General features: G+C 49.3%; 1 protein-coding gene across 1 annotated transcript in view; it reads left to right on the top strand.

Annotated features, from left to right (window-relative positions):
• The first annotated feature begins 15,742 nt into the window (after nucleotides 1-15,742).
• The window catches only part of FAM207A (family with sequence similarity 207 member A), a 103,059-nt gene continuing 92,774 nt past the window's right edge, over nucleotides 15,743-26,027 (top strand). Inside the window, exon 1 of the mRNA XM_039494030.1 lies at nucleotides 15,743-16,023. Coding sequence (XP_039349964.1) covers nucleotides 15,901-16,023 — 123 coding nt within the window. The 5' untranslated portion in view covers nucleotides 15,743-15,900. The remainder of the gene's footprint in view (nucleotides 16,024-26,027) is intronic.

Below are 26,027 nucleotides of genomic sequence, written 5' to 3'. Positions count from 1 at the left end.
GATCACTGGGCAGAGGAGCCAGCGTTTTAGTCTGGATTCTGAATCCATCTGAAAGCAGGTGGAATATAACTGGCCCTACTCCCCTGACCAATGTGTCATGCCAGCAGGAGTAATACGCTGGCGAATCAAGATGACCATTTCAGCAGGCCCCACACAGCTGGCTCTGCAGCAGTCCAGATGGCAGCCATCTTGCCATTGTGCATCTGTGCAGTTCCACCCACCTCCTAGGACAACAAACACTTATTGCTCTGCTGAGGCCTGAGCTGGCGTCTCTAATTCCCAGCTCTGTTAGTCACTCACTGCGGGCCACCCCTGCCGCTCTGCATGAGATTTGCCTATTCGTCAGGTCAGACCAGATGATCTAATGGTCCCTTCTGGCTTAAAAGTCTAGAAGGTGCTGACTTAGGGTGACCAGACAGCAAGTGTGAACAATCGGGACGGGGATGGGGGTAATAGCCAATCGGGACGGGGGGGGGGGTAATAGGAGATAAGAAAAAGCCCCAAATATCGGGACTGTCCCTATAAAATCGGGACATCTGGTCACCCTCTGCTGAATCCACGTAGGCCTGACTTCCCCCTTCCACCAAACTGCCATGTCCAATGTCCCTGCTCTCCTTTTAAACACTGCATGCCTGCTGCCCCGCACTGAGCTGGCTGGGCTGAGCTCCCCGCTGCTATCCTGCCGTCTGCGGCCCACTGGCAGCCAGCCCGGAGTGCCAGGCTGCGCTACGGTACTTGAGAAACACTGCGGAGTAGGCCAGATCCGCTGCGGGTGAAACTCGGCCTAGCGCCATTGGCTTCAGTGGGGCTGCAAGCGCCTCTGGAAAAGGGGGATACGAGTCACGCACCACGTTTGGCAGTGGGAGCAATACGCAGCCGCTAGCACAGAATCAGAAATGAGGGTTGCCAGGTGTGCGGTTTCTGATCGGAAAGTCCAGTTGAAAAGGGAACCTGGCGTGTTCGGTCAGACGTAGTGACCGGACACTAACAGCCTGGTTACTGCGGGCGGGGGGGTAGTGGCAGCCTGTTACCCAGCCCTGAAGTGGCGGCTCCCGCGGCAGCAGGCACCAGCTTGGGCGGCAGGCAGCCCCTTTGCAGAGCCTGGCTTGTGGGGCTGTGGCAGGAGACAGCGTGCGGGACCCCTGGCGAGTGGGGGAAGGGGCTCTCAGCAGGCACAGAACGTTCCCCGGGCGGGAAGGAACACGAGCTGCCCCCCCAGCCGGCCGGCGCTTCCCCTGGCTGCGCTCTCAGGCGGCTCCGGGGCAGAGAGGGCTGGAGCGGGCGAGGAAGGGGGCTGCTGGGCAGGCAGCACAGAAGGAGGCAGGAGGCTGCTCTGTCCTCTGGGGGAGCAACCTGGGTGCTGAGAGCTGCCCACTGGCCTCTGCTTCTAATGACCATGGAGAGCCCCACCGTGCAGCCTGCGGGGAAACAGAAGCCCAGGGAGAAAGCCCAGCCCTGAGCTCCTGCAGCATGAACAGCCGCTGCTGGGGAAAGCAGCAACTACTACATAATTAGGGGCCGGATTCTCCTTTCTCCCCCCAGGGTAACTCAGGAGTCACTCCACTGAAGCGGGTGGGGGAAATTCTCCACCTCCAAAAGTGACACAAGCCTTGCACACAGTGAGGCTGCTGGGCAGGAAGCAAATGGAACGACAGCCCAGGGGCTGAGAAGGCTTCTGGAGTGTGTCAGCGCTGGGGTGAATGTGTCCCACGCTCAATCAGAGAGGAAAAGGGTTAATGTTCTGCAAAGGGAGCCAGGCCCCAGAGGCCCCGCTCAGCCTGCCAATTAGAGGCAGCCAGCTTCCAGCTGGGCTTAGCAGGGCAGGTATTTAAGCAGGAAGAGGCAGCAGCCTAGGAGTTCCTAAGAGGAAAGCCCCTTAGACAAACCCCTGGATTCTCTGTGTGACCCAGAGCCCAGCCAGTGATCTGCTCCTGCTGGAGGGTGGCCTGTCTCCTGAGGACCCTTTCAGATAAGCCTCTCCCTTCCCTTTTGGTTTTGAGCTGCCTGGGATGTGGGTGATGGATTGTGCCTGACAGGTCTATGCTGGAGGCAGGGCTGATTCACTTCCCAGAGCCAGATCAGTGCATAGAAAAACTATAGACCCAGGCCTAAGGCTTCAGTGCCTGGGGTCCCACTTCTGACCCTCCTGGCTGCAGGGCAGTGGATGGAAAATGTGACCTGAGACTAACCAACGTGGCGATGTCTGCCTGGGGTCTGGCCCTCCCTTGAAAGGCTTTGCCCCCATGGATTATTCCAGACTCTCCCCGCCGCCGCAGGGGAAACAAGCTGTCCCAGTAGAAGTGCAGTTCTGCTGTGTATCGGCACTCCAGGCTTGGTGCAGGCACAGGTGTGTTACACAGGGGTCACCCCCCCGATCCAGCCATGCTGGCAGAAGGCTGTAGTGTAGACCTGGCTTGAGCCAGCAGATGGCCAGAAACAACCACCCTGAGAGGTGTGAACTGCCCCATGCCTCTAAATGTGTCTTTACAACAAAACCCACTGCAAGGGGGGCTAATGTGCCACCCAAGCAGGAGGGGAAGAGAGAAGCATGCTTAGCCCACCATCGAAACAGATCCACCCTGGCTCCTTGAGAAAATACACCAGGGGGATGGGGGCGCCTGACATGCCTGTGTGACACATCCAGGACCAAGCCTGCACACTGCTAGGAGCTGTCCTGGCCTCAACACAGGTGATGGGAGGTTCCTCTTTCTCCATGTGGTGCTAAGTGCACTTGTCTGTAATACTTGAGTTGATGTCTGATGCTAATAGCAAGGTGGCCCCCCTTGCTGTATCTCAACACAGGCCAGTGACGGCCTCTGAATTCCCTATACCCTGACATAGGAAGCAAGCTGGGAAGTTTTCCGTACTGTCTGTCTAGAGGAGAAGCTCGTATACAATTGACACCTTTGCAAAGCAATGAAGCTCAAAACCAGCTGCAAGATGCAGCACCTCAGTGCAGGAGTGTGGCCGTTTGTCAGTAACTAATTGTGGTGAACCCACCACAGTGCAAGCAAAGTTGCTAGGTTCAGCCCCAGCTGAGTCAATGTGGCATACTTCAGCCATGGAACTCTGTAACGGTTCCCCGGGCTGAGTCTGTCTGGGGTGGGATGATGTGTATAAGCAACAGCAGGAGTTTAGCGGTGAGATCATGTGACGTGCTGTAAGCACATGTGTACAGGAGGATGACTTCACCCTCCTGAAATAGCAGAGACTGGCTGGTGGCTGCTACAGCTGCAGTGAAATGAGCCCCTGCACTTCCCAAATGTGGGGTCATTGAACCAATTCACTGAGTCTTGAGCACTGGTTATAGCAAATGCCCTGTAGACCCTCAGCTGTGACCCCTTCCAGGGGTGTTTTCTCGCTGCATGTGCAGTGCTCCTATTGACAGTACATCTCACCCTGGCTTTATCTTGCAACGTTGGCTGCAGTGTAAATACTGTAGCTCAGATGGTAAAATGGCTTCAGTTAAAGTCCGTTTTCACAAGCTCATGATCCTGTGCCTTTTCAGATCAAGCTTTCCATGCTTGGTCTCCACTGGAACTTAGGTAAAAAATTCAGTAAACCTGAGCAAAGTCCCTTCAGCTCTTTCGTGCTCCTCAGACATAAGTGAATCAACTCCTCCGCCACACACCATTAAAACTACTGCCTCTCTTCAGAGGACAATTCCCAAGTATCAGAGGGGGAGCCGTGTTAGTCTGGATCTGTAAAAGCGGCAAAGAGTCCTGTGGCACCTTATAGACTAAGAGACGTATTGGAGCATGAGCTTTGTGGATGAATACATCATACATTCGGCGAAGTGGGTATTCACCCACGAGAGCTCATGCTCCAATACGTCTGTTAGTCTATAAGGAGCCACAGGACTCTTTGCTGAATTCACAAGTAGATGATCTTTGAATCTTGACATGCCCTTAGCATTGAGGCATCGGTGATCAGTTCACAACTAAGTGTGCTGAAATTAACAAGGTTAGATATGTTAGTAAACTGGTTACCTGACAAGCGCAAGACAAAATTTGATTTTTTTGCATAGTCTGCAACAGAAAAAGTTTGCTGGGCTTGGGTAGCATCCTGGCAAACCCTTTTTGTGTAGATGCAGCACCACTGTGCCAGCTGGAGTTTCTAGTGTGGACGTGGCCTAAATGAGAAGGTCTGATTCTCTTATTTACACCAATGTAAGTTAACCCCATTCGCTTTAGTGTTGCAAATGTGTAAGTTTGAGGAGAATCAGGCCCTGGTTTATTTCTATAAATCTATACTATTGAAGTATTGCCAATCCCAGGTACTCAATTGAGAAATCAGCCCCCATCTCCTCCCAGAAATTCACGAGACTTTTAAATAATGTTCAGAGTCTCCTTATTTACAATCTGGTTTCTGGACCTTCAGGGTGTGCTTGTTTCATGGTCTCAGTTTTTTCCACAACCAGGAGGGCCAGAAAATGTTAGTTTTGGATTTGTTGTTTGTTTAAAGATTCCCAAGTGATCATTTGACTCCAGCAGCTGAAGCTTTAAGAAACGCCCCAAAAATCACAAGACTTATGACAAAATCATGAGTTCTTAAGGCAATATTAAACTGGAGCTGCATGTTCTGGCTATTCCATGTCTTGCATTTAATGATTTGGTGACCTAAATGTTAACAGCCTCTGTAAAAGTTTTATAGAATTTGCAAAGGTTAAGGGGGGCGGGGGGGAGAGAGAGACTACTCCTCCTTTTTGCTGTTTTTATTTGTGAAGCTATTTTGCACTGTATTCTTGTATAATGATAACACTGAGCAAACACAAGCGAGAGGAGACTTGGAGCACTTTTCAGGTTCCTTGCATTGGGCAATATCTCCTCTCGTACAGTTCTTCAATCGAACACTGACAATAATGAAAAATAAAAGCAATAATCACGGTCTGACACACCAGCTGCCCCCTAGAACCATGCTGCCTGCACACAATACATAGGGCCAGCCTCCCTTCCCCCCTTTCTCCCCCCCCCCAATAAAAACACACTTGATGGTAACCTTAGGTCAGTCTGCCATTTCCTTTAGTTCATGCACACTTCTTAGTGTGATTGCTTGGCTCTCGCAGATCCACGCGTGACTTCTTCCAGGGCTGAGGCTGAGGGGCTGGTTCCTTCTGTTGTTCCTATTTCAATAACTCGGGAGCTGTGAAGAAACTCAGAATAAGAAATTCTCGGTCCTTCTCTGCTGAGCTATTGTAACATTTTGTGCTACATACTCGGAGCCTGCTCTGACTTTGTTAGGGCAACTTTCCATCCGCTAATGGAGCAGCTACGGGGTCCCCTGCTGTGTCCCCCTCCCATCAGCAGTGGGCTGGGGTGTGGCCTAATCCCCAACCAGCAGAATGGTTCCTGGTGGTGAAACTTAGAGCAGCCCCAGGGCTCTTTCAATTTATGCCAAGGACAGCCACTCTAGCTGGCACAGAACAGCAGTCATGAGTGAAAGAAGAAAACGCCCCTCTGGGGCAGCATTCAGAGAAAGAAAGAAAGCAAAGGAAGCTTTTCTATCTAAGCAGGAAGGAGCTCTCCTGAGATACATAGACACAAATGTTCACCGTGAGCCTTCCGGCCCCAGTGATGATGTGAGTGGTGAGGAGATGCCTGATCTTCCAGTTAGTCAGAGTGCAGGTGACCTGGCAGCTACTGCAGCATCCATATCTCCCATCTCAAATGGATGTAAGCAAGCACATTCCTGAAGAAAAGCGTAGATCAGAGAAGAGTGTGGTGGAGGCACAAGAAGCAGCTGCTGCTGAGTTTAGTTCCTTAAGTCTAGATGATCCAGGACTGTGGACCCACTTGAGCAGTAGCCTGAGGGACTTCCTTGTTCTGCATGGGCCACAGCAAGTGAAACTTCATGTTCCCCAAAGACAATGAAAATAGAAGTTTCCATCCAACACATTACTGGCGTGAAATCCCCAATGGTGACAAAGTGGAGAGGCCACGGCTTATGTACTCAGAAACCCAGAATGCTGCATACTGTTTTTGTTGCAAACTCTTCCAGTCTAATGTTCCAGCCTCATTGGGTGCTACAGAAACAAAGGACTGGAAAAATCTGGCAAGAAATCTGGCATGTCATGAGAAGGCAGCAAATCACCAGAGAACATTGCATAGGTGGAAAGAGCTTGAGATGAGACTAAGGTTAAAGGCCACCCTAGATGATCAGCATCAAGAGAAGATTGCATCAGAGTCTCTGTACTGGCAAAATGTTCTGAAAATGCTTCCGACCCAAAACCTACCACTTCAGATCAGCTGTCTGGGCCAAACAATGGAAACTTCCTTAAAACTGTGGCGCTGATGATGGCTGAGTTTGATGCTGTACTCCAGGAGCATCTAAGAAGAGTCACCACTCAAGAAATGTACATACACCAGTACCTTGGAAAAACCATTCAAAATGAGATCATATAGTTACTGGTATCAAAAATCAAACAGAAGATTGTGGCAGATTTGAAGTCAGCAAGATATTACTAAAAGAACAGGAGTACTTGTGGCACCTTGGAGACTAACAAATTGATTTGAGCATAAGCTTTCGTGGGCTACAGCCCACTTCATGGGATGCATGCAGTGGCAAATACAAGAGGAAGCTATATATACACAGAGAACCTGAAACAATGGGTGTTACCATACACACTCTAATGAGAGTGATCAGTTAAGGTGAGCCTTTACCAGCAGGAGAGGGGAAAAAGAATTTGTAGTGGTACTCAAAATGGTCCATTTGCAGCAGTTGACTTCTGGGCTGCACACCTAACATCAGCCATATGCAATAAATGACTTTAATGGTGCATTTTGTAACAAGAGAAGAACCTAGTGAAAATGTCCTTGCAATGGTGACTGTCACAGAGCATTTTCTAGAATTTATTGACATTGATGATACTCCAGGAGCTGGTATGACAAATGTGCTTCTTAAAAAGCTGGAAGATACAGGAATTGCGATAGCTGACATGAGAGGTCAGGGCTACGATCATGGTGCCAACGTGAGAGGAAAGAACAGAGGAGTGCAGACACGGATCCGAGAGTTAAACCCTCGAGCTTCTTTTGTCCCATGCGGTTCTCATTCATTGAACTTGGTGGTCAGTGATGCAGCATCAGCTTCTAGTGAGGCTGCTGAATTTTTTAATGTAATTCAAAGCATCTATATATTTTTCTTTGCATCGACTCGTCGATGGCAAGTTTTGAAGCAACATCTGGGAACATTCTGTCTGACATGGAAACCTACCGATGCACACTCTGAACCCTCTGAACAAACCCACCAAAGCTCAGAAAAGTCTCTAAGATCCAAGAAAGTTAGCAGCTGAAACAGATGGCAAAATGGGATTTATGACCTCTAACATCGCTGGCAGCCAGTGGGGCCTTGCTATATTGCTCACTGCTAGGAGAATGGCGTTCACGTAAACATTTACTTATAAACTGTTCAGTGTGAAAGCCTGAAGTGCAGCACCTGGGAAACACGCTGCCGTGGTGTTTTTGAAAGAGAGAATCTGCCAAGTGCTGAGATTTTACTGCAGTGCACTTACCTCAAAGGTGAATTCCCGCTGAGCAGCCAGATCTATCTTATTGCCGACTAAAACAATCACGAGCTCATCGGGAAGAAATTCCTTCTCTAATTCCCTCAACCATAGCTTTGCTCTCGCAAAAGTTGCCTGGAAAGGTGAGAGAGAGAGACACACACACAGCGACATTAAACCAACAGATACTCAGCAGCTGTCACATGGCCCAAAGGAGATTGGCAGGTGAGGGGTAAAAATGGTAGAAACAAATGGGTAATGCACTTGACAGATAGTGATGCTAGGAGCACTACTCAGCATGGAACCAGCTCTAAATATACTTGCTTCCCCAAAGCCAAGGATGACTTCTCCTCCATCAGACATGACCCAACCACCATGGATCCCCAGTGGGTCATAGACCCAGCCTACAGGTGATGGGCTGAGGTGATTGGGCTCTCTTGTGATGGGGCAAGGATTCTTAGTAGCTTGGTCTACCTCTTCAATAAAGCTCTGTTACTGTGAGATGTTACTCGTCAGCAGCCTATGGTCTCCTCCTTCTGTAACTACCATGGCAGTAATACAGACATATGGCCCTCGGTGTTGCGGTTCCTGTGTGTTGCATATTACTAGTAAAAGGGAAAAAACCTTCATAACGTAGTGGGAGATCATGCGACATGTCCCCCTGGAACAGTCCATCAGAAACAGACATTAGTGTAACTCATTTTATCTCTCTCTAAGTCAGGGCTTGGCAACCCTTCAGAAGTGCTGTGCCGAGTCATTTATTCACTCTAAGTTAAGGTTTCGCGTGCCAGTCATACCTTTTAATGTTTTTAGAAGGTCTCTTTCTATAAGTCTATAATATATAAACTAAACTATTGTTGTCTGTAAAGTAAATAAAGTTTTTAAAATGTTTAAGAAGCTTCATTTAAAATTAAATTAAAATGTAGGGCCCCCGGACCAGTGGCCAGGACCCGGGCAGTGTGAGTGCCACTGAAAATGAGCGTGCGTGCCACCTTCGGCACCCTTGCCATAGGTTGCCTACCTCTGCTCTAAGTGGTGTCGGTGCCACTAGATGGGACAGGACGCCACACCCAGGTGTGGGGTTACATGAGGGTAGGGGAACAAAGAGCACTTAGTGATGCTCCCTCATTACCTACTTGGCTGGTGAGCTGGACTGGGCTGGGAGGCAGGGGTAGACAGAGAAATCTTGGCTTTGAGGGGGAAAGCGTGAGCATTTATTGCCCACTGTCAGTGAAATGTCTGTACCAGTTCCTGGCATGAATTCACCCATCTTTACCAGAAGAGAAGGATAAACCTGCCCATGATGTGTAGCCCTTACGTGATGTGCGCAGGAAAAAGCAGTCTTGGTTGAAATGTCTGGAGACGTATTGGGAAGCGACCCTACACTAGAACTATTGCAGCCTACCAGCGGCGTGGCTGCATAATCAAGATTCAGTTGGGATATTTTAGAAAGATAAAGACAAACCCTTCTGGAGGAGAGAGGCAGGAGAACAAGCCATCGCTGCTCTTACCTTTCTGGCTATGTCAAATACAAGAAGGGCAGCACTCGCCCCCCTGTAATAAAGATGGCAAACCCCTCATGGTACTTCTCCTGTCCTGCAGTGTCCCAGATCACAAGCTTGATCGTGGCAGTCTCTAAACATACCAGCTGGGTGAAGAAAGAACCTGGAAGCGCAGAGATGGGACAGCTCCTTGATAAAGCCATAGCATGCACCTTAATTAATGTTAACCTTCATCTCGGTGATCTGTGTGAAAGATGGGTGTCGAGATTCGGTTGGAAAGGGCTGCAGGGGGAGGTAGGATGAGAGAGAGAGAATTAAAACACCCCCTCCCCCACCAAAAGCAATGTAACAAACAGGCTGGTGAACTGGTCTTACCCAATCACAGCCCAGTAGTACACCAATGCACATCAGCAGGGTGTAGCTGGGAGATGGGGAGGGGAAGAGGAATGAGAACAATGGTTCTTGCTCAATCCATCAATATTGGTGGCATTAGCAAGCTTTGGTTTTGCAGCTGTCTAGCTGGAGGAAATGTGATGGCAGGGTGGGAATTAGGAGTCTTGAGTTCTAATCCAGCTGTACAGTGCCTGGCCCCTGTTGGGTGCTGCTGTAACAGAAATACTGCAATCTCCCCGACACTGATTTGCATGACCTTGGGCAAGTCACTTAAGGCTCGCGTGGGCCCCTAAGCACAGCCCTGATTATACAGAAGCAGCGCTGTCCCAGGAGTAGCCCCGGGGAGGTGCTCAGATGCTTCTGAGCTACAACTGCTTGTTCTTGCTCTTAGCCCATGCCAGCAAACCTGCCCCACCCCCAAACTGGCAGGGCTCTGCTGGCCAGTGGGCGGGGGTGACACCAAGGCCATGCCTGCTCCCCTCTCTCCCTGCTCTAGGGAAGTGAGAGGTGCACGTTTGCTCCTGCACACCTGGCCCAGAGGCGTAAAGGGGGGCAGAGGCCTTTGCTCTCCCATACTCCCCCAGGCAAATGTGTGGGCCAAGTCCCAGCCTAGCCCCTAACCTTCCTGTCTCAGCTTGCCCAGATGGAAAATGGGTCTAATTAAAATCCACCTCCCTGGAGTGCTGCGAAAGCCAGCAAATGTCTGCAAAATGTTTGAAGATCCTTGGTCTGAAAGTGCTATAGCAGCTCAAATGTGCGGCTGTGCACAGTAGACAGGCAGAAGCCATCGGTTAAGGGCCAGATTGTCTGACAAATACACGGGCTTGAGGTAAAGGGGGCAGTACAGAGCCCAAGCTCTCCAGAGAGCCTGGGAGGGACAGAAGCTTTCTCTGAGTGCCAAGTAACGTTGGCGAATGACACCGCACTCCTTGGTGTAGGCACTGTGACTACCTGGTGGGTCAAGGAACCATCAACCCCCTACAGGCCAAGGTGGAGGCTATCCAACAGTGGCCTGTCCCAAGGTCAAAGAAACAGGTCCAATCCTTCTTAGGTTTGGCCGGATATTACAGGCGATTTGTACCACACTACAGCCAAATCGCTGCCCCACTAACTGATCTGACCAGGAAAACCCAGCCAAATGCAGTTAAATGGACTGATGAGTGTCAGAAAGCCTTTACCCAGCTTAAGGCAATGCTCATGTCTGACCCTGTATTAAGGGCCCCGGACTTTGACAAACCCTTCCTAATTACCACCGATGCATCTGAACGTGGGGTAGGAGTGGTAGTAGCAGGAAGGACCGGATCACAACTTCCATCCTGTCGTGTTTCTCAGCAAGAAACTGTCTGAGAGGGAAAGCCACTGGTCCATCAGTGAAAAAGAATGTTACGCCATTGTGTATGCCCTGGAAAAGCTACGCCCATACGTTTGGGGCCGGCGCTTCCAGCTACAAACTGACCATGCTGCGCTAAAGTGGCTTCACACCAACAAGGGAAACAACAAGAAACTTCTCCGCTGGAGCTTAGCTCTCCAAGACTTTGACTTTGACATTCAACACATTTCAGGAGCTTCCAACAAAGTTGCTGATGCACTCTCTCGGGACAGTTTCCCGGAATCAAGTGGCTAAAAACTGTTCTTAACATGTTTTCATGCTTTGTAGTCTATGTAATAGTGCATGTGTTTTATTACTCTGTTTGTTTACAGTTCTAGGAGGAAATCGCCGCCAGTGGATCCCACTGTAGCGATTTGGGGGGCGTGTCATGAATAGTTAGTAAAGGGTTAAAAATAGTACCTGGTAGGCACCTGACCTAAGGACCAATCAGGGGAAAGAATTTGAAATTTCTAGGAGGGAACTTTTTCCCTCTGTTGCTGTGGTTTTTGTCTTTAGCCGTCTGGAGTTACAAGAGTCCAGATGTTTTAATCAAGTCTACAGGTTTCTACCTTTCTGAACTAATTTCTTCTAGTCAAGATAGTGAGTATTAGAAAGATACTTTGTGTCATTATCTAATAATCCTATGTTTGCAATTCTGTGTGTTTGTTATTGATTATTCTTAATTCTGCCTGTTTTTGTTGTACTGAGAGAGAGGATTCTCTCCAGAACTTAGCAAGGTTATACCCTATGAGTGTCCGGCTTGGACTCATAGAGATTCTGTATTTTCTTGTTTTTCTTTTAATAAATTCTTTCTATAAAGATTTAATTAAATCCCTTCTACTGTGGATATAGGGGGAGGGGCTAAGACATTCTCTCTCGGTGGTGAGACAGCTTATCTCCGGGCAGAGAGGGGAGGGGGGAGGTTCCTCCTCTGTAAGTTGATCTGTGTTCCCCAGGGAGTGTCTTTGGAGGGAGACAGGGGGAAACAGGGGTGTCCCGGCCCACGTAATTAACCGAGGTGGTGGCAGCAAAAGGGAGACCTACCCTAGGATTTTGGGGTGGGGGAAGACATGCGGGTCCTCACTTTGAAACCCCCCAGTTTCAAGTGAGGGTAGACTCTGACACACCCTTAGCTCAAAAGTTTATTCTAGTTGGCATTATGGAGGGATGATTGCTGGATGTCCAGGTCATAGCCAACTCCTCTTCTTCAGCAGTTAAGGTTTGACCTTGGTACCGAATATTGAGAATATCTGCAAGAAAATGAGCTGGAGACAGTGTTTGTCCCATTCATTTTTTTAATGCTTGTAATTTAACTCTGTCATTGCACATTTCTCTTTTTAAGATCTCACTTCCAAATTTCAACAACATCAGCAATAAAACAGTTATTTCCCTGCATTTTGTTCAAGGCTACAGAAATAGGCTTCAGGGTACTCAGCATGTGTTCAACATTTCTCTTAAGACCACTGTTGAGAACTTTGGCTGTGACAGTGCCGTCTATTTTTTCACGATTTTGTTCACAAACTGTCATCAGATTAGGCCAGTTCTTGATATAGTGCTCAAAACAGTCTACTACTGAGTTCCATCGCATGTCCTGTGGGAGAGTTAGCTTGGTTCCTTCCACTTTTTTCAGAGCAGCTGCTGCAAAGTGGTTGTTACGCAAGTATTTTGCAATTTCAACAACATTAGCCTTTATTTCTGGAACACTGAAGTCTTTGGCTAGGTGCATCAAATGAGCACTGCAACCATATGTTATTAGCTTGGGACTCTCTTCACTCTCTTCTAAATAATTTCTTCTAATCTTGGATACATTTGCAGCATTGTATGTGACCAAGCTGCACACTAGATATTTGAATTTTTTTTCACGGTTTGTTATAGCTTTTACTGCTACTTCTTGTAAGCATTCTGCTGTGTGTGCATTTCCTGTCGTGTCAATGGTTTCTGTAAGGAAGACATTCCCGTCTTCTGTTGTCACACAAGCACATACAATAGGATCATTGTGGACGTTGCTCCAGACATCAAGACTCAGGTTAACAATTTCACCCTCTAGACCTTTTGCACACTACTCAATTTATCTTTATCCAGCAATTTGCCTGTGACATCTGCTCTGTTGGGTGGGCTGTATCCTGGTCTTAATGACTGAACCATGTTAATGAAGTGTGGGTTCTCAATCATAGGGAAAGGAGAGTTTGTTGCATAAACAAACTGGGCAATTTTTTCATCAATTACCCTTTTTAATAATCTGCTGGTTCTTATCACAAACTTATCTATGGTTGTTTCTGGATGATGGAGATTTTTTTTCTTTTTGCTGCAGGTGATATACTGTGGCTATGTGACATACATGATGTGACTGAAACATTATGATTGGCAGATAACTCTGAAACGATAGAAAATGATGGTGATCTTGAAGGTGAATAGTCTTCAGAATCTTCTATGTTGAGGATGGATTCTCCTAAACGAAATAAGTCAATGCTGTTAGTTAATTATTATGACCATACTGCTCATTTAGTATTACTCATTGCATGCACTGACACTCAGTACTACTTTAAAGGTGAAATTGTAAAAGGAAGATCTGCCCATTTCAGCTATTTATTTTTTTATCACAACTGCATCTAAAATGATAGTACCATAGAGTAACAGCTATTTTTTTTGCTCAAACATGAGAATTCAAGAATAGTCTAGAGGGAAGACAGGCAGTCCTTAAGAAAAAAGTATGAAATAAAAAAGTTTACCAACCTGAAGATCCTGCATGTTCAGACATGTTCCTTTCATCATCTTCAAAACAGCTTCCTCCTGAGAAGGAACACATCTAATGTTGTTTCATTCGGACAACCAGGCCTTGCATTTCTTTGTTGCATTGTTTGAAGTTTGCACGCATGCCTGTCTTACCCACAGGTAGAGGAACTTCATTAAAATATTCCCAAACTGGGTCTCTTTTACAGCCAGCTGCCATTATTGGTTTTCCCTTCTAGTGAGAGAATGGCATGGTAGATCTCAAATCAATGAAGGCTACACTCAGAAAGACCTCAAGACTTCTGGAATATGCTGCTCAAACAGTTTCACTTTTGTCTCCACTGCCTGTCCCTCCCTTCTCACACTTATCTCCAGACTTCTTCTCCTTGTCCAGATCTATTCCGCCCCCAACAATCTTCTATTCATTGAACTTTTTTGAAACTTTGCACTTTTAGAGAGAGGTCAGAGATTGACTCTGTGTACACAAATTTGCAGAGGTACAATAGGGTTGAGGTTTGTTATTTCTCACCTCTATATTTTATTTATTTAAAAACATTTTTGCTGTTAACAAGCATGTTATCTCTGGAGACACAAATCCACAGTTTGAGAACTGCAAAACTAAGCATCTCTGATGGTATCTTCTAGACTGAGCACTGAGTCCCTTTGGGTAGACAGAAAGATCAACCTAAATAATCTATACAGAAGCCCCTGAAACCCCATAAGGTTGGGTCCCTAATCCATGAACTATGGGAACTCATTTACAAATTTTTTCTTAAACATTACATGAATATATTGTCTTGTACTATAGAATTAGAATTTATAATCCCTATTCCATGATGAGATATCTTTGAGCTCTAATGTATCTTAATTAAAAAAATCTTCAGATAGTTTTTTCCTCAAAAAGCATTTTATCAACAAAATCTGTTTTAAATAAAAAAAAAATCCGATTAAAAAAAATCATTGATTTTTATCCAGCCCGGTGCAGATCCAGCAGAGGGAGTCATTGTCAAGTACTGCATGCAGTCCTGCTGTGGGGAGATAGACCGGCAGGTACTCAGCAGTGGAAGACACAAAGAAAAGCAGAAGGAATATATTTTGTGAGGTTGCATCTTCTAGTTCCGGAGGGGGAAGATAAGAAGCTGTTTATTTCACCCTCACACACCTAGATACAGCTAGCCAGTGGGCTGGCTATTTATGCCTTTTGTCAGTTCCCTAAATTGGTTTATTACACCCTGGACCACATGCTTAGATTGCAGTATAACAAAGCCCTACAGCCTTCTGGCTAAGAGTTCACTCTCATTTGTCAACAGCTGAAACAAAATGCCCCTTTCTTCTCAAGGGGAAGGGAGATAACTTGCACTAACATTAATGGGGGAAAGTGTTTTTGGTGAGCGTCATAAGATGCACTGAAAATGGAAAATGGCCCCCTCAGTAAATTGGAGAGAAAAACATATTCTGCAAGAGGCTCGTTCCATCACACCTCTTACCATTTGTGCTGCATATTCCATATGTATCTATGAAACAACAAGCCGCCGAGGAAATTCCCCGGGCGGGGAGGGCACCACACTAAGAACAAATGTGTTTTGATTTGACATCTGTGTAAGTGTTTCTGCTTTCCCCATTCCCTGGAGAGTAGGAAGAGCACAGAAATATGTTTCTAAATAAGAAATGTTGCTTTTCATCTGCTAGCAGTAAGTGTATTTGGTCTAATTCTATAAAGTTATTTCCCCCTACTCTCAGGAGCACCAGGACAGGCTATACTAGGGTGACCAGATGTCCCAATTTTAAAGGGACAGTCTTGATATTTGGGGCTGTCTCTTATATAGGCACCTATTACCCTCCACCCCATCCTGATTTTTCACACTTCCTGTCTGGTCATCCTAGTCTATACCTGGAAGCTGTTTGATTGCTGTGAGGTTCCTGGCTCAGGGCCCCAGGGATCACCGGGCTTAGGCTTAGGAAGGAGTTTTTCTGCCGGGGCAGGGGGAAATAGGCAGTAATTATTTTGTGGGAAGGGGGGTCGCATTTTCTCCACCCGAGCAATCTTTGCCAGTAACCAGCTCCTCGCAGCAGGCTGCCCTGGCACCTCTCCGGAGAGCGGCTGCAACCCGCAGCAGCCAGTCACGGGCCTGTCGCCCGGCACCATTAGGCTTCAGAGTTAACAGCGGCTGGCGCTGTTCTGCGCAGCGGCTCCAGCCCGGGCGCGGCCCCCAACTGCCTAAACCTGGAAGGGGGCAGCACCCGGCGCCGCTCGGGTCCGACCCGGGACCGGCTCCAGCGCATCGGACCGCGGAGCCCGGGCCCCGCCCCATGCCCCGGCCCTTGCGGGAGGGGGAACGCGCTGTGCGGCGCCGCGTTCCGGGGAGGCCCATCGCCGCTGCACACACGCCGAGCCCGGCAGCCCGGCCATGGTGGGGAAAGCGAAGCGTCCGCGGCTGCACCAGGCGGCCCCGAGGCTGAGGGGCCCGCGGGACCCGGGCAGCCAGGAGGGGGCGGGCGGGACCAGCGGTGGGCGGGCGGAGCCCGGAAAGGTAAAAAGGGGCGCACCGGGAGATACCATTTCGTGTGCGGGGAGGGGGATAGAGCCTGTCGGGCTGTACCATCCCGCGTGCGGGGAGGGGATGGAGCCTGTCGGGCTGTACCATCCCGCGTGCGGGGAGGGGATGGAGCCTGTCGGGCTGTACCATCCCGCGTGCGGGGAGGTGGGGGATGGAGCCTGTCGGGCTGTACCATCCCGCGTGCGGGGAGGGGGGGGATGGAGCCTGTCGGGCTGTACCATCCCGCGTGCGGGGAGGGGGGGAGGGAGCCTGTCGGGCGGTACCAGCCCGCGTGCGGGGAGGGGGGGATGGAGCCTGTCGGGCTGTACCATCCCGCGTGCGGGGAGGGGGATGGAGCCTGTCGGGCTGTACCATCCCGCATGCGGGGAAGGAGGAGGTACTAGTGCGTGGCTGTGCCATGTGCTCTGCCCGGGGGCGGGCTGTACCATGGCAGCGGAGGGGGTTCTGGGGAGGCGGGCTACACCATGCCCGTGGAGGTAGGGGTGCTGGCTAGGGCGGCTGCGCCAAGCCAGAAAAGGGGGTGCCAGCAGGGTCGGGAGAGCGGGCTGTGCCATGCCAGCGGAGGGGGTGGCGGGCTGCACCATGGCAGCGGAGGGGGTGTCGGGGAGCGCGGGCCGCGCCATGCCCGCGGACGGGGTGTCGGGAGCGCGGGCCGCACCATGCCCGCGGAGGGGGTGTCGGGAGCGCGGCCGCGCCATGCCAGCGGAGGGGGTGTCGGGAGCGGCGGCCGCGCATGCCAGCGGAGGGGTGTTGGGAGCGGCGGCCGCGCCATGCCAGCGGAGGGGGTGTCGGGAGCGGCGGCCGCGCCATGCCCGCGGAGGGGGTGTTGGGGAGCGGCGGGCCGCGCCATGCCCGCGGAGGGGGTGTTGGGGAGCGGCGGGCCGCGCCATGCCAGCGGAGGGGGTGTTGGGGAGTGGCGGGCCGCGCCATGCCCGCGGAGGGGGGTGTCGGGGAGCGGCGGGCCGCGCCATGCCCGCGGAGGGGGGTGTTGGGGAGCGGCGGCCCGAGCCATGGCAGCGGAGGGGGTGTTGGGAGCGCGGCCTGTGCCATGGCAGCGGAGGGGGGTGTTGGGGAGCGGCGGCCTGTGCCATGGCAGCGGAGGGGGTGTCGGGAGCGGCGGCCGCCATGCCAGCGGAGGGTGTCGGGAGCGCGGCCGCGCCATGCCAGCGGAGGGGGGTGTCGGGGAGTGGCGGGCCGCGCCATGCCAGCGGAGGGGAGTGTTGGGGGGCGGTGGGCCGCGCCATGCCAGCGGAGGGGCGCTATGTGGGGTGGCAGAGGCGTGGGGTCTGGCGGGCACGCGCAGCGCTGGTGTAGCTCTAGCGCTGGTTTAGGGCATGTCCATGCTCGTGGCTGCTCTGGACCCCTGCTGGGTCTCTGGCGCATGCAGCCCGTGTGAGCTGTGGGGCCTAGCAGTGCCCACGCTGACAGCAAGGTGCAGCCTTTGTTACCCAGCGCCCTGCAGCGGGAAACCCAGGTGTAGGCCGCTGGCCCTGGCCTCACATCCTGCCACCACGTGGGAGCCCCCTGCGCTGTCTCAGCCCGTGTCCTTCACCGTCAGTTGTCAGTTGTCTCACCTGTTCGTGTCCTGTCCTCCTTGCTGGAACCTCCTCCACTTTGGCCGTCTCGTCTCCCTCCCAGAGGCTGCTGCTAGGCCCAGGTCCATGGCCTGTGTGTGATCACCTCTCTCCTCCAAACAGCTGGTCTTCTCCTGCAACATTCAGCCATGCCCTTCCTCACAAGTCCAACCTCTGCTCTTCCCATAATGCTGGCCTTGATCCCCTCATTTTCCTGCAGGGACCTCTGCTTTCTCCCATCCCTGTCCATCAGGACTTGCAAAGCTGCTCCATCCTCATTTAAATCTCCCCTTGCAACTTGCCTTTGTCCTCATCCCTACACATGGTTCCTGTTGGCACCAGTTACGTTGGTAGCCACCAGAGACTCCAGTCTTCCATCTGCGGCCAACACTTTGGTCCTTGCTTATGTGTCTCTTTACCTGCCTGCTATTTAAATGCTGGGTTGTGAGCTCTTAGGAAAACTCTTGTCACATTCTGGGAGAAGCAGGAAAGACAATCCATGGTGAGTGGGTGACACTGGGAGGTCTATAGTGACTGTTTGCTTTATAGTTGATCGCTGACCTTAGGCAATAGTGGAGAGTCTGGGAAAAGGGTGTAAAAGCTTTTGATTTAAGGGATTGTGTAAGGTATTAGTCTCAGCCTTGTTCAGAGCAGTAACAAAAAGTACTCTGTTTAAGTATCTGTAAGGACATTAAAAGCAGCAAAGAGTCTTGTGGCACCTTATAGACTAACAGACATATTGGACCATGAGCTTTCGTGGGTGAATACCCACTTCATCGGATGCATATGTAATGACATATGTATGCAATGTAATGACATTGAGCGTTTAGTGTATTTGGCACTTTTAATCTTTAAAGTTGTTACAAACATTTTGGAACATCCCCATGAGATACTCTAGAAAAATACTTTAATTTTTTCTTTCACAGAGATAGGAATAAGACAACAAGGCATGGGGCAGGGGGCACTTACAGGCTTAAACTATTGGAAATGGTGGGATTCTCTGTAACTTGTAGTCTTTAAACCATGATTTGAGGGCTTGAGTAACTCAGCATGAGGTTAGGGGTCTCTTACAGGAATGGGAGAGTGAGGTTCTGTGGCCGGCAATGTGCAGCAGGACAAACTAGATGATCATGATGGTCCCTACTGGCCTTAAAGTCTACGAGTCTATAAGAAACTCACCTAAGAACAGACAGACTTGCCATAGAGGTTCTTCGGCAATTCATACAGGAAAGTATTTTCAAGTTAAAACAGTGTCAGGTGTAGGTCACCACCCTGGCTTTCTGTATATTAGCTTTTTGTCCCTTAAAGTTTCCTCATCGTTGCTACCACTGGCTCAGCTCCACCAGTGGCAGTGATAATGGGAATGCTAGTGCAAACAGGCTGCTGGCTCTGTAAGCACCGTGTTGCCTAGACTTGTGGTTAAAAAGGAGCTTGCCTGTCTACCTGATGATGTGGTTTTTAGCCCATGAAAGTTTATGCCCAAAGAAATTTGTTAGTCTCTAAGGTGCCACAAGGACTCCTCATTGTTTTTGTCTACAGTAGTGCATCTACTGTCCTTGCACTGGTGGAGCTGAAATAGTGGGGAACTTTGGGAAAAGAAGGCTAGTGTAGGCACAAGCATTGTGAACACATCACATTCCAGAGCAAATGGGCGAACTTTAAGCCACTCCCTGGAATCTGTTTGAGGCATGTTCGGGTATTGTCTCAACAAACAGAAAAGCAGATGAGATTGGATCTTTTTTTCAAACCCTGTGTTTAAATATTCCTGAATGGCAGAGACCTATGCGTGGCTTATCTTTTTTTGTGTGTGTTTTTTGTGTGTGTTTTGCAAACTGTTTTGCAAACTGATTTCTTGCACTTCTTGAGTTAGGTTAGCAGCGTAACTCAGGTCAATGTAGCTTAGATCTACTTACCGCAGGGTCCATGCTACGCTATGTCGATGGGAAATGCTCTCCCGCCAATATTGCTTCCGACTCTCATTGAGGTAGAGTACCGAAATTGATGGGCAAGCGCTCTCCAGTTGATTGAGCGTGTCTTCACTAGACCTGCATCGATTGCAGCAGTGCCAATTTAGCTCCATAGTGAAGACAAGCCCTTCGAGTAAGAATCTGTAAACCTGAGATCTTGAACAGAGTCTAGCTGAGATGTTACATAAATCTTAGCTGCTTACAAGTCCATCTGGCTGGCAGTGCTGGTTTTGCGAAAGATGTCAGAGATGTTGACTGTGGTGTGTTGGTAGATGGAAGGGAGTGAGACACTACAGGGTTCCTGCACCGCTGAAGGTGCTGTGAATTGCTTTCTGTTCGTTAGGATTCTTAAGAGCATTTCTGTAGAAGACACTGGAGCACAACCAAAAAGACTTCTCACCAGCAGGGCTTTGCAGATGAACAGTGGGCAAGATCAAATGCCCGTGACTTTTGTCCTGTCTGAGGTAAGCAGAATTGGAATTCCTCTTGCCCCAAGGTAAAACAGATGAGCTCATAAGGAAAATAGCACTAGCAGGATGTTGGTTTTAACGATGGAAGAACCTTGAAAATGTCATTTGATCTTCAGACCTATTAAACCAAATTTCAGACTCATAAGAACAGCCATACTGGGTCAGACCAAAGGTCCAGCCAGCTCAGTATCCTGTCTTCTGACCAGGGCCAATGCCAGGTGCCCAGAGGGAATGAACAGAACAGGCAATCATCAAGTGACCCATCCCCTGTTGCCCATTCCCAGTTTCAAACCCCTTGCACAGGTGGTCGCTAATAGAGTGTTCTGCATGGCCAGGTGCCCAGCTTGAGACAGCTGGGCCCAGGTTGTCAGCAGTGTTGAGCACTCACCTGAACTCCTTAGAATAGGAGTTCCCAAACTTTTTGCTGGCACAACCCTGTTTTAATGAATTATTTCCACCTGGGACCCCAGACAGCATGGAGGATGCCATTTTGAAGAGCAAAGTGGTGTCCTCCGCACAGCATGACCTTGCATGCACCAGAATGTGAGGTCACGCCACAAGGAGGACGCCATTTTGCTGTTCAGAAGGCATTCTCTGCACCCCGTGACCTCGCGCGTATGGAGTATGTGAGCTCATGCTGTGCAGAGGATGCCATTTTGTAGAGGAATCATAGAATCATAGAATGTCAGGGTTGGAAGGGACCTCAGGAGGTCATCTAGTCCAACCCCCTGCTCAAAGCAGGGCCAATTCCCAACTAAATCATCCCAGCCAGGGCTTTGTCAAGCCTGACCTTAAAAACCTCTAAGGAAGGAGATTCCACCACCTCCCTAGGGAACCCATTCCAGTGCTTCACCACTCTCTGAGTTAAAAAGTTTTTCCTAATATCCAACCTCAACCTCCCCCACTGCAACTTGAGACCATTACTCCTTGTTCTGTCATCAGGTACCACTGAGAACAGTCTAGATCCATCCTCTTTGGAACCCCCTTTCAGGTAGTTGAAAGCAGCTATCAAATCCCCCTTCATTCTTCTCTTCTGTAGACTAAACAATCCCAGTTCTCTCAGCCTCTCCTCATAAGTCATGTGCTCCAGCCCCCTAATCATTTTTGTTGCCCTCCGCTGGACTCTTTCCAATTTTTCCACATCCTCCATGAATAGTGACCTCACACACACTGTACATGCGAGGTCATTCTGTACAGAGCAAAATGGCGTCTTGTGCACAGTAGGGATCGCCATCACCCCGAAAGGGGTTGTGACCTACCGTTTGGAAACCACCGCATTAGAAGTTGTGGTTGCTTAGCACCTCTGGCAACCTGGCAGTGCCACTGGCTGTCTCTGTGGCCTTCCCGTTTCCCTCTATAAAACAGGGACAGTTCTTACCCACTGACCTCACTGGGCTGTTAGATTTCTGTGCCCTGCTTTGAATGTAGAAAGGCTACAGAAATGCCCAGTATGCTGAAAAATTAGGGGTGTCCGATCACTGAGGCACCTGAAGTTAATAGTCACTTGTGGATTTTGGCTTTAAATTTCCCAGTCATTTCCCCTGCTGTAAAACCCCTCGTCATTTCACAGGAATGTTGTGCAGCTAATTCATTATTGTTTGTGAGGCTTGGGTGATGCAGCGGTCAGCACCACAGAGTTCACGAGGAAATTACCAGTTCTGTATTTGGTCCAGGGTTTGGCTGGTGTGCAGTGAATGAAGTGGGGACCACGCACTGAGAGATGAGGATAAAAACAAATCTTGAACAGCTGCCTCTTCTGCCGCGAGCCCATCCACCCAGTGCACTGAATGAGGCAGGGGCCTCTGGAAAAGCTAGTATTTGATAATGTAATTAAAGACTGTATCCCAGTGCACATGCACAAGAGGGCTAAATTAAAGGTTGCACTATCAGCCTGAATTTTAGCTTTCCTGACGTTTGGGTGCTTGGCTTTGCAACTTAAACAACAGTCTTTGAACGTGGTTGTATTTGTGTGTTGCTAGACTCTAGCCAACAGAAAATGGATTGTTCCATCAGATTCTTCCAAGCGATGCAGGCAATGTTCATGCATCAGTAACATGAAAGGGCCTAAGAAGGAATGTCGCATGTACAGTAAGAGAGAGATTGAATTTTAGTGCTCTCCTCTCTTTATTTGGCTCTTATTACCATATCCTGGTGTAGCCGAGTATGACATTTTCTGTTAAAATCTGCCTTGGTCTCTCCCTCTTCGTTAATCACACAACAACTCTCATATGCAGTGATCCTGACAGTGTGTGTTTAATGTGTATGTGGGGGGAGGAGTTCAGCTGTCATCTTTCACCCTCTGCCATCTCCTCTTCCCCCACACCTTGTTGCCTGCATGAGTCACAGGACTGTTTTCTCATGGAAGGAGTATAATTTGTGGTGCAGGTGCAGTTAATGTTTTGGGGCCTGCTCAGCCAAATCTGAGCAGTCTCTTCCTCAGACTTCTTAAATATGCTAATATTTAAAAACAAACAAGCAAGGTGCAAAATTCTACATTTCTACGACTGTTCCTTGTGTAGTACTGTAACATCACTGTATCCCAGGGGTGGGCAAACTTTTTGGCCCAAGGGCCACATCAGGGAATAGAAATTGTATGGTGAGCCATGAATGCTCACAAAATAGGGGTTGGGGTGCTGGAGAGGGTTCAGGCTCTGGGCTGGGGCTGGGATGAGGAGTTTGGGGTGTAGGAGGGTGCTCTGGGCTGGGACCAAGGGGTTCGGAGGGTGGGAGGGGGATCAGGGGTGGGGCAGCAGTGCAAGAAGGGGTTCAGATTCCAGCTGGGGGTGTGGGCTCTGGAGTGGGGCTGGGGAGGAGAGGTTTGGGGTGCAGGTACGTGCTCTGGGCTGGGGTGAGGGGTTGGGGCCTGGGGAGAGGCTCGGGTGCAGGCTCCGAGCAGCGCTTACATCAAGTAGCTCCAGGAAGCAGTGGCATGTCCCTTCGGCTCCTACACGGAGGTGCAGCCAGGTGGCTCTGCGTGTTGCTGCGTCTGCAGGCACTGCCCCCTGCAGCTCCTGTTGGAGCGCCGGAGGGGGCCATTGGAGTGCATAGGAGCCAGAGTGGGGCCATGCCGCGGCGTCTGGGAGCCGTGTGGTGCAGCCCCGGCCCAGTGCCCCTGCCGGAGTGCCAGAGCAGGGCTGAACCGCGTGGTGCGGCCCCCAACCCTGCTCCCCAGCGGGAGCTCGCAGGCCAGCTTAAAACAGCTCGCGGGCCGGAGTTTGCCCACCCCGCTGTATCCCCTTGTTTAACTGAGGACATGTACCCAGCAGAAAAATCAGACGTCTGAATAAGGGAACTATGCTGCATGAAGTCCCCTCGTTTTCTTTTCACCCCCCACGTTTACTGAATGAGATCTAGAACATTGCTGGAAGAATGCTATGGAAACAACTAAGAGAGCAACAATGAAAATGTGCCTTTCAGAGGCCACATTTTCAAGCTTTTCCCTACAACTATGAGGACAAGAAACTTAACTTCTTTTTACAGCCAAGATTCTCAAAATCACATGACTCCAGTAGCTGGGGCTTTGAATATTATGAGACTTGTAGTACTGAAGAGTTGGGAACAGTGCAGGTCTCTGCGGCGAAATAGCTGTCCTTCTCTCTGATTTGTTCTGTGCTCTCGTTTCTAGATGGAGTCTTTTTTTGACAACACACCATTAAGTAGGAACTTGCGCTTCCTTCATTGTGTTGAGGTAGTGTCTGTTTTTAAATGTCTGTGACATAGCCCAGGGTGTAATCTAGACTGTTGAATGGCTGTGTCCCTTTAATTCTCCAGCCCAGGGTGTCTTTTACACTGCTCTGTTTTGCCAGCCAGGGTGGAAAACGTTTTCGTTCTCACACCCCCAGTCAAACAAACAATGGCTAGCCAATCAGGAGCGGAGGGGGGAAAGGGGCTGAGCAGCACAGCAGTTCAGTGCCCCCTTCTGGAGGGCACCTAGCATGACCGCGCTGCTTGTCTGCCCTAGAACCAGCCCTGATGGCCTGTCCTTCAGTAATGCTGCAGGAGTTCAGTGTTGCTTCTCAGCTCGGTGGGTTAGGCAGTAGTTATAGGTGGATGCCAGGACTGAGAAGGTTGGAGACTGCTCGTCTAGTCCTGCAGTACTGTGCCCACACTAGGGGGTGTATTGGTATAACTGTTACGGTAAGAAATGATTCTCTTAACCACCAACAGTCATAAGACAAAAGAATCATCTGACTGGACACCGCAAAGTGGATGAAACCACACTCTTGATCATTACATAGATTGCTTCTGAAAAAAAATGACTGAAATCCTTAACAAGCTTCATATCTACCACAGTCTCTCCACCGCAGAGAGGACAGCCATGTAGTCCCTGAAATCCAACCACCAGATAGTGATCAAACCAGCAGGCAAAGGGGACGCCATTGTAATCCTCAACCATGATGGCAACGTTAACAAGGCCACTGACAACTCTCTGACACCACTTACTATAAAGAACCCAAAGAAGACCCCACACCACAATTTACCCAGGAATTTAAGGATATCATCAAATCCTTCCCCCAAAAAATCCAAGAGAAACTCTATAAACTCATCCCCCGTGAACCTTCTGTATGCTTCCCAAGATACACAAACAAAGGAATCCAGGCAGACCCATCATATCTGGCCATGGCACTCTTTCTGAAGGAACATTGGGATTCATAGAAACCATCCTCAAGCCCCGCACCACACAAAGGGCCAGCGTCCTCCAGGACACAACTGACTTCCAAACTCTGCAACATTAACAGCCTCCCTCAGAACACCAGTGTGACGGTGCTGCCCGTGGGAGCCAGCTGAGGTCACTCAATCAGGGTGAACTGCAAACCAAACGGGGCAGACAAACCCCAGAAGCTGGTGGTTATTCCAATACTTAGATTTACCAACCAGCACAAAACAGCTTCTCCAGTACCTCACTGGTCACTTAGAAGCCCAAACCACGCAGTTCCCTTAAAGTGCCCAGCCTCAGGCCTCCGTCCAGACACACCTGTCAGATATGATGATGATTCCTAAGAATCTTACTTCATCATATAAAAGAAAAGGTTCTTCCAATCCCAAAGGATCAGCCACATACCCAGGTCCAATTATAACTTAGATCTTACCCAAAATACACGCTATAGCCAATTCTTATTAACTAAGCTAAAATTTATTAAAAAAGAAAAGAGAGAGAGTGTTGGTTAAAAGATTAATCTACAGACAGACTTGAATTCAATTCTTGAGGTTCAGATACACAGCAGAGATGAGCTTGTAGTTGCCAAAAGTCCTTTTAGAAATAGTCCATAGGTTATAGTCCAATGTCTATATTCAGGGTGGCTCCAGTCAATGACTGGGGATCTCAATCCTTATGGCTTAAGGTTTCCCCCTCTTGAAACCCAAAGCAGATCTGAGATGAAGAAGGATCGTGTCCCAGGCTTCTTATACATTTCCAGCAGCCTTTCGGCCTGAGAACACAATAGGCTCAACTCCTTCTCCCAAACATCCTGGCAATTAGCACAGAGTAATTTACCCATTAAACAGTTTAGATACAGGTTAGCACAACCTTCAAAGAGACACAGAGACAATAATACTATTTTACTCAAGTATCATTATAAATGTTAATATTCCTTTTTTTGATCTTTGAATTAAAACTATAGCAATAGACAAGACTTGTTTGCTGCCATCACAAGACCTGAGCAAACATCTCCCCTTCTACCTCTAACAATGCAGACTTGCATTTCAAAGCTCTAGTTATCTACATATCTTCCTAACCGTCCTCAAGGTTCACCCATGGGTCAGGTCAGTCTGTGAGTTAATTAACTCTTTCTGGCCCTGTCATCTTTCAATGAGATATTATATCACAGTCATAACGTCACAACCATCCTCACCACTGTGGATGTCACTTCCCTATACACCAACATCCCGTACAATGACAGCATAGCTGTCTGCCATAAATATTTACGAGACAATCAACAAACCTCATATCTCCACCGCAAACACAT

Source organism: Mauremys reevesii, linkage group 11 (assembly GCF_016161935.1).
Source record: "Mauremys reevesii isolate NIE-2019 linkage group 11, ASM1616193v1, whole genome shotgun sequence".
Classification (NCBI taxonomy): Eukaryota; Metazoa; Chordata; order Testudines; family Geoemydidae; genus Mauremys; species Mauremys reevesii.
The sequence above is the reverse complement of the archived record's forward strand: the minus strand, read 5'-3'. Positions and strand labels throughout refer to the sequence as shown.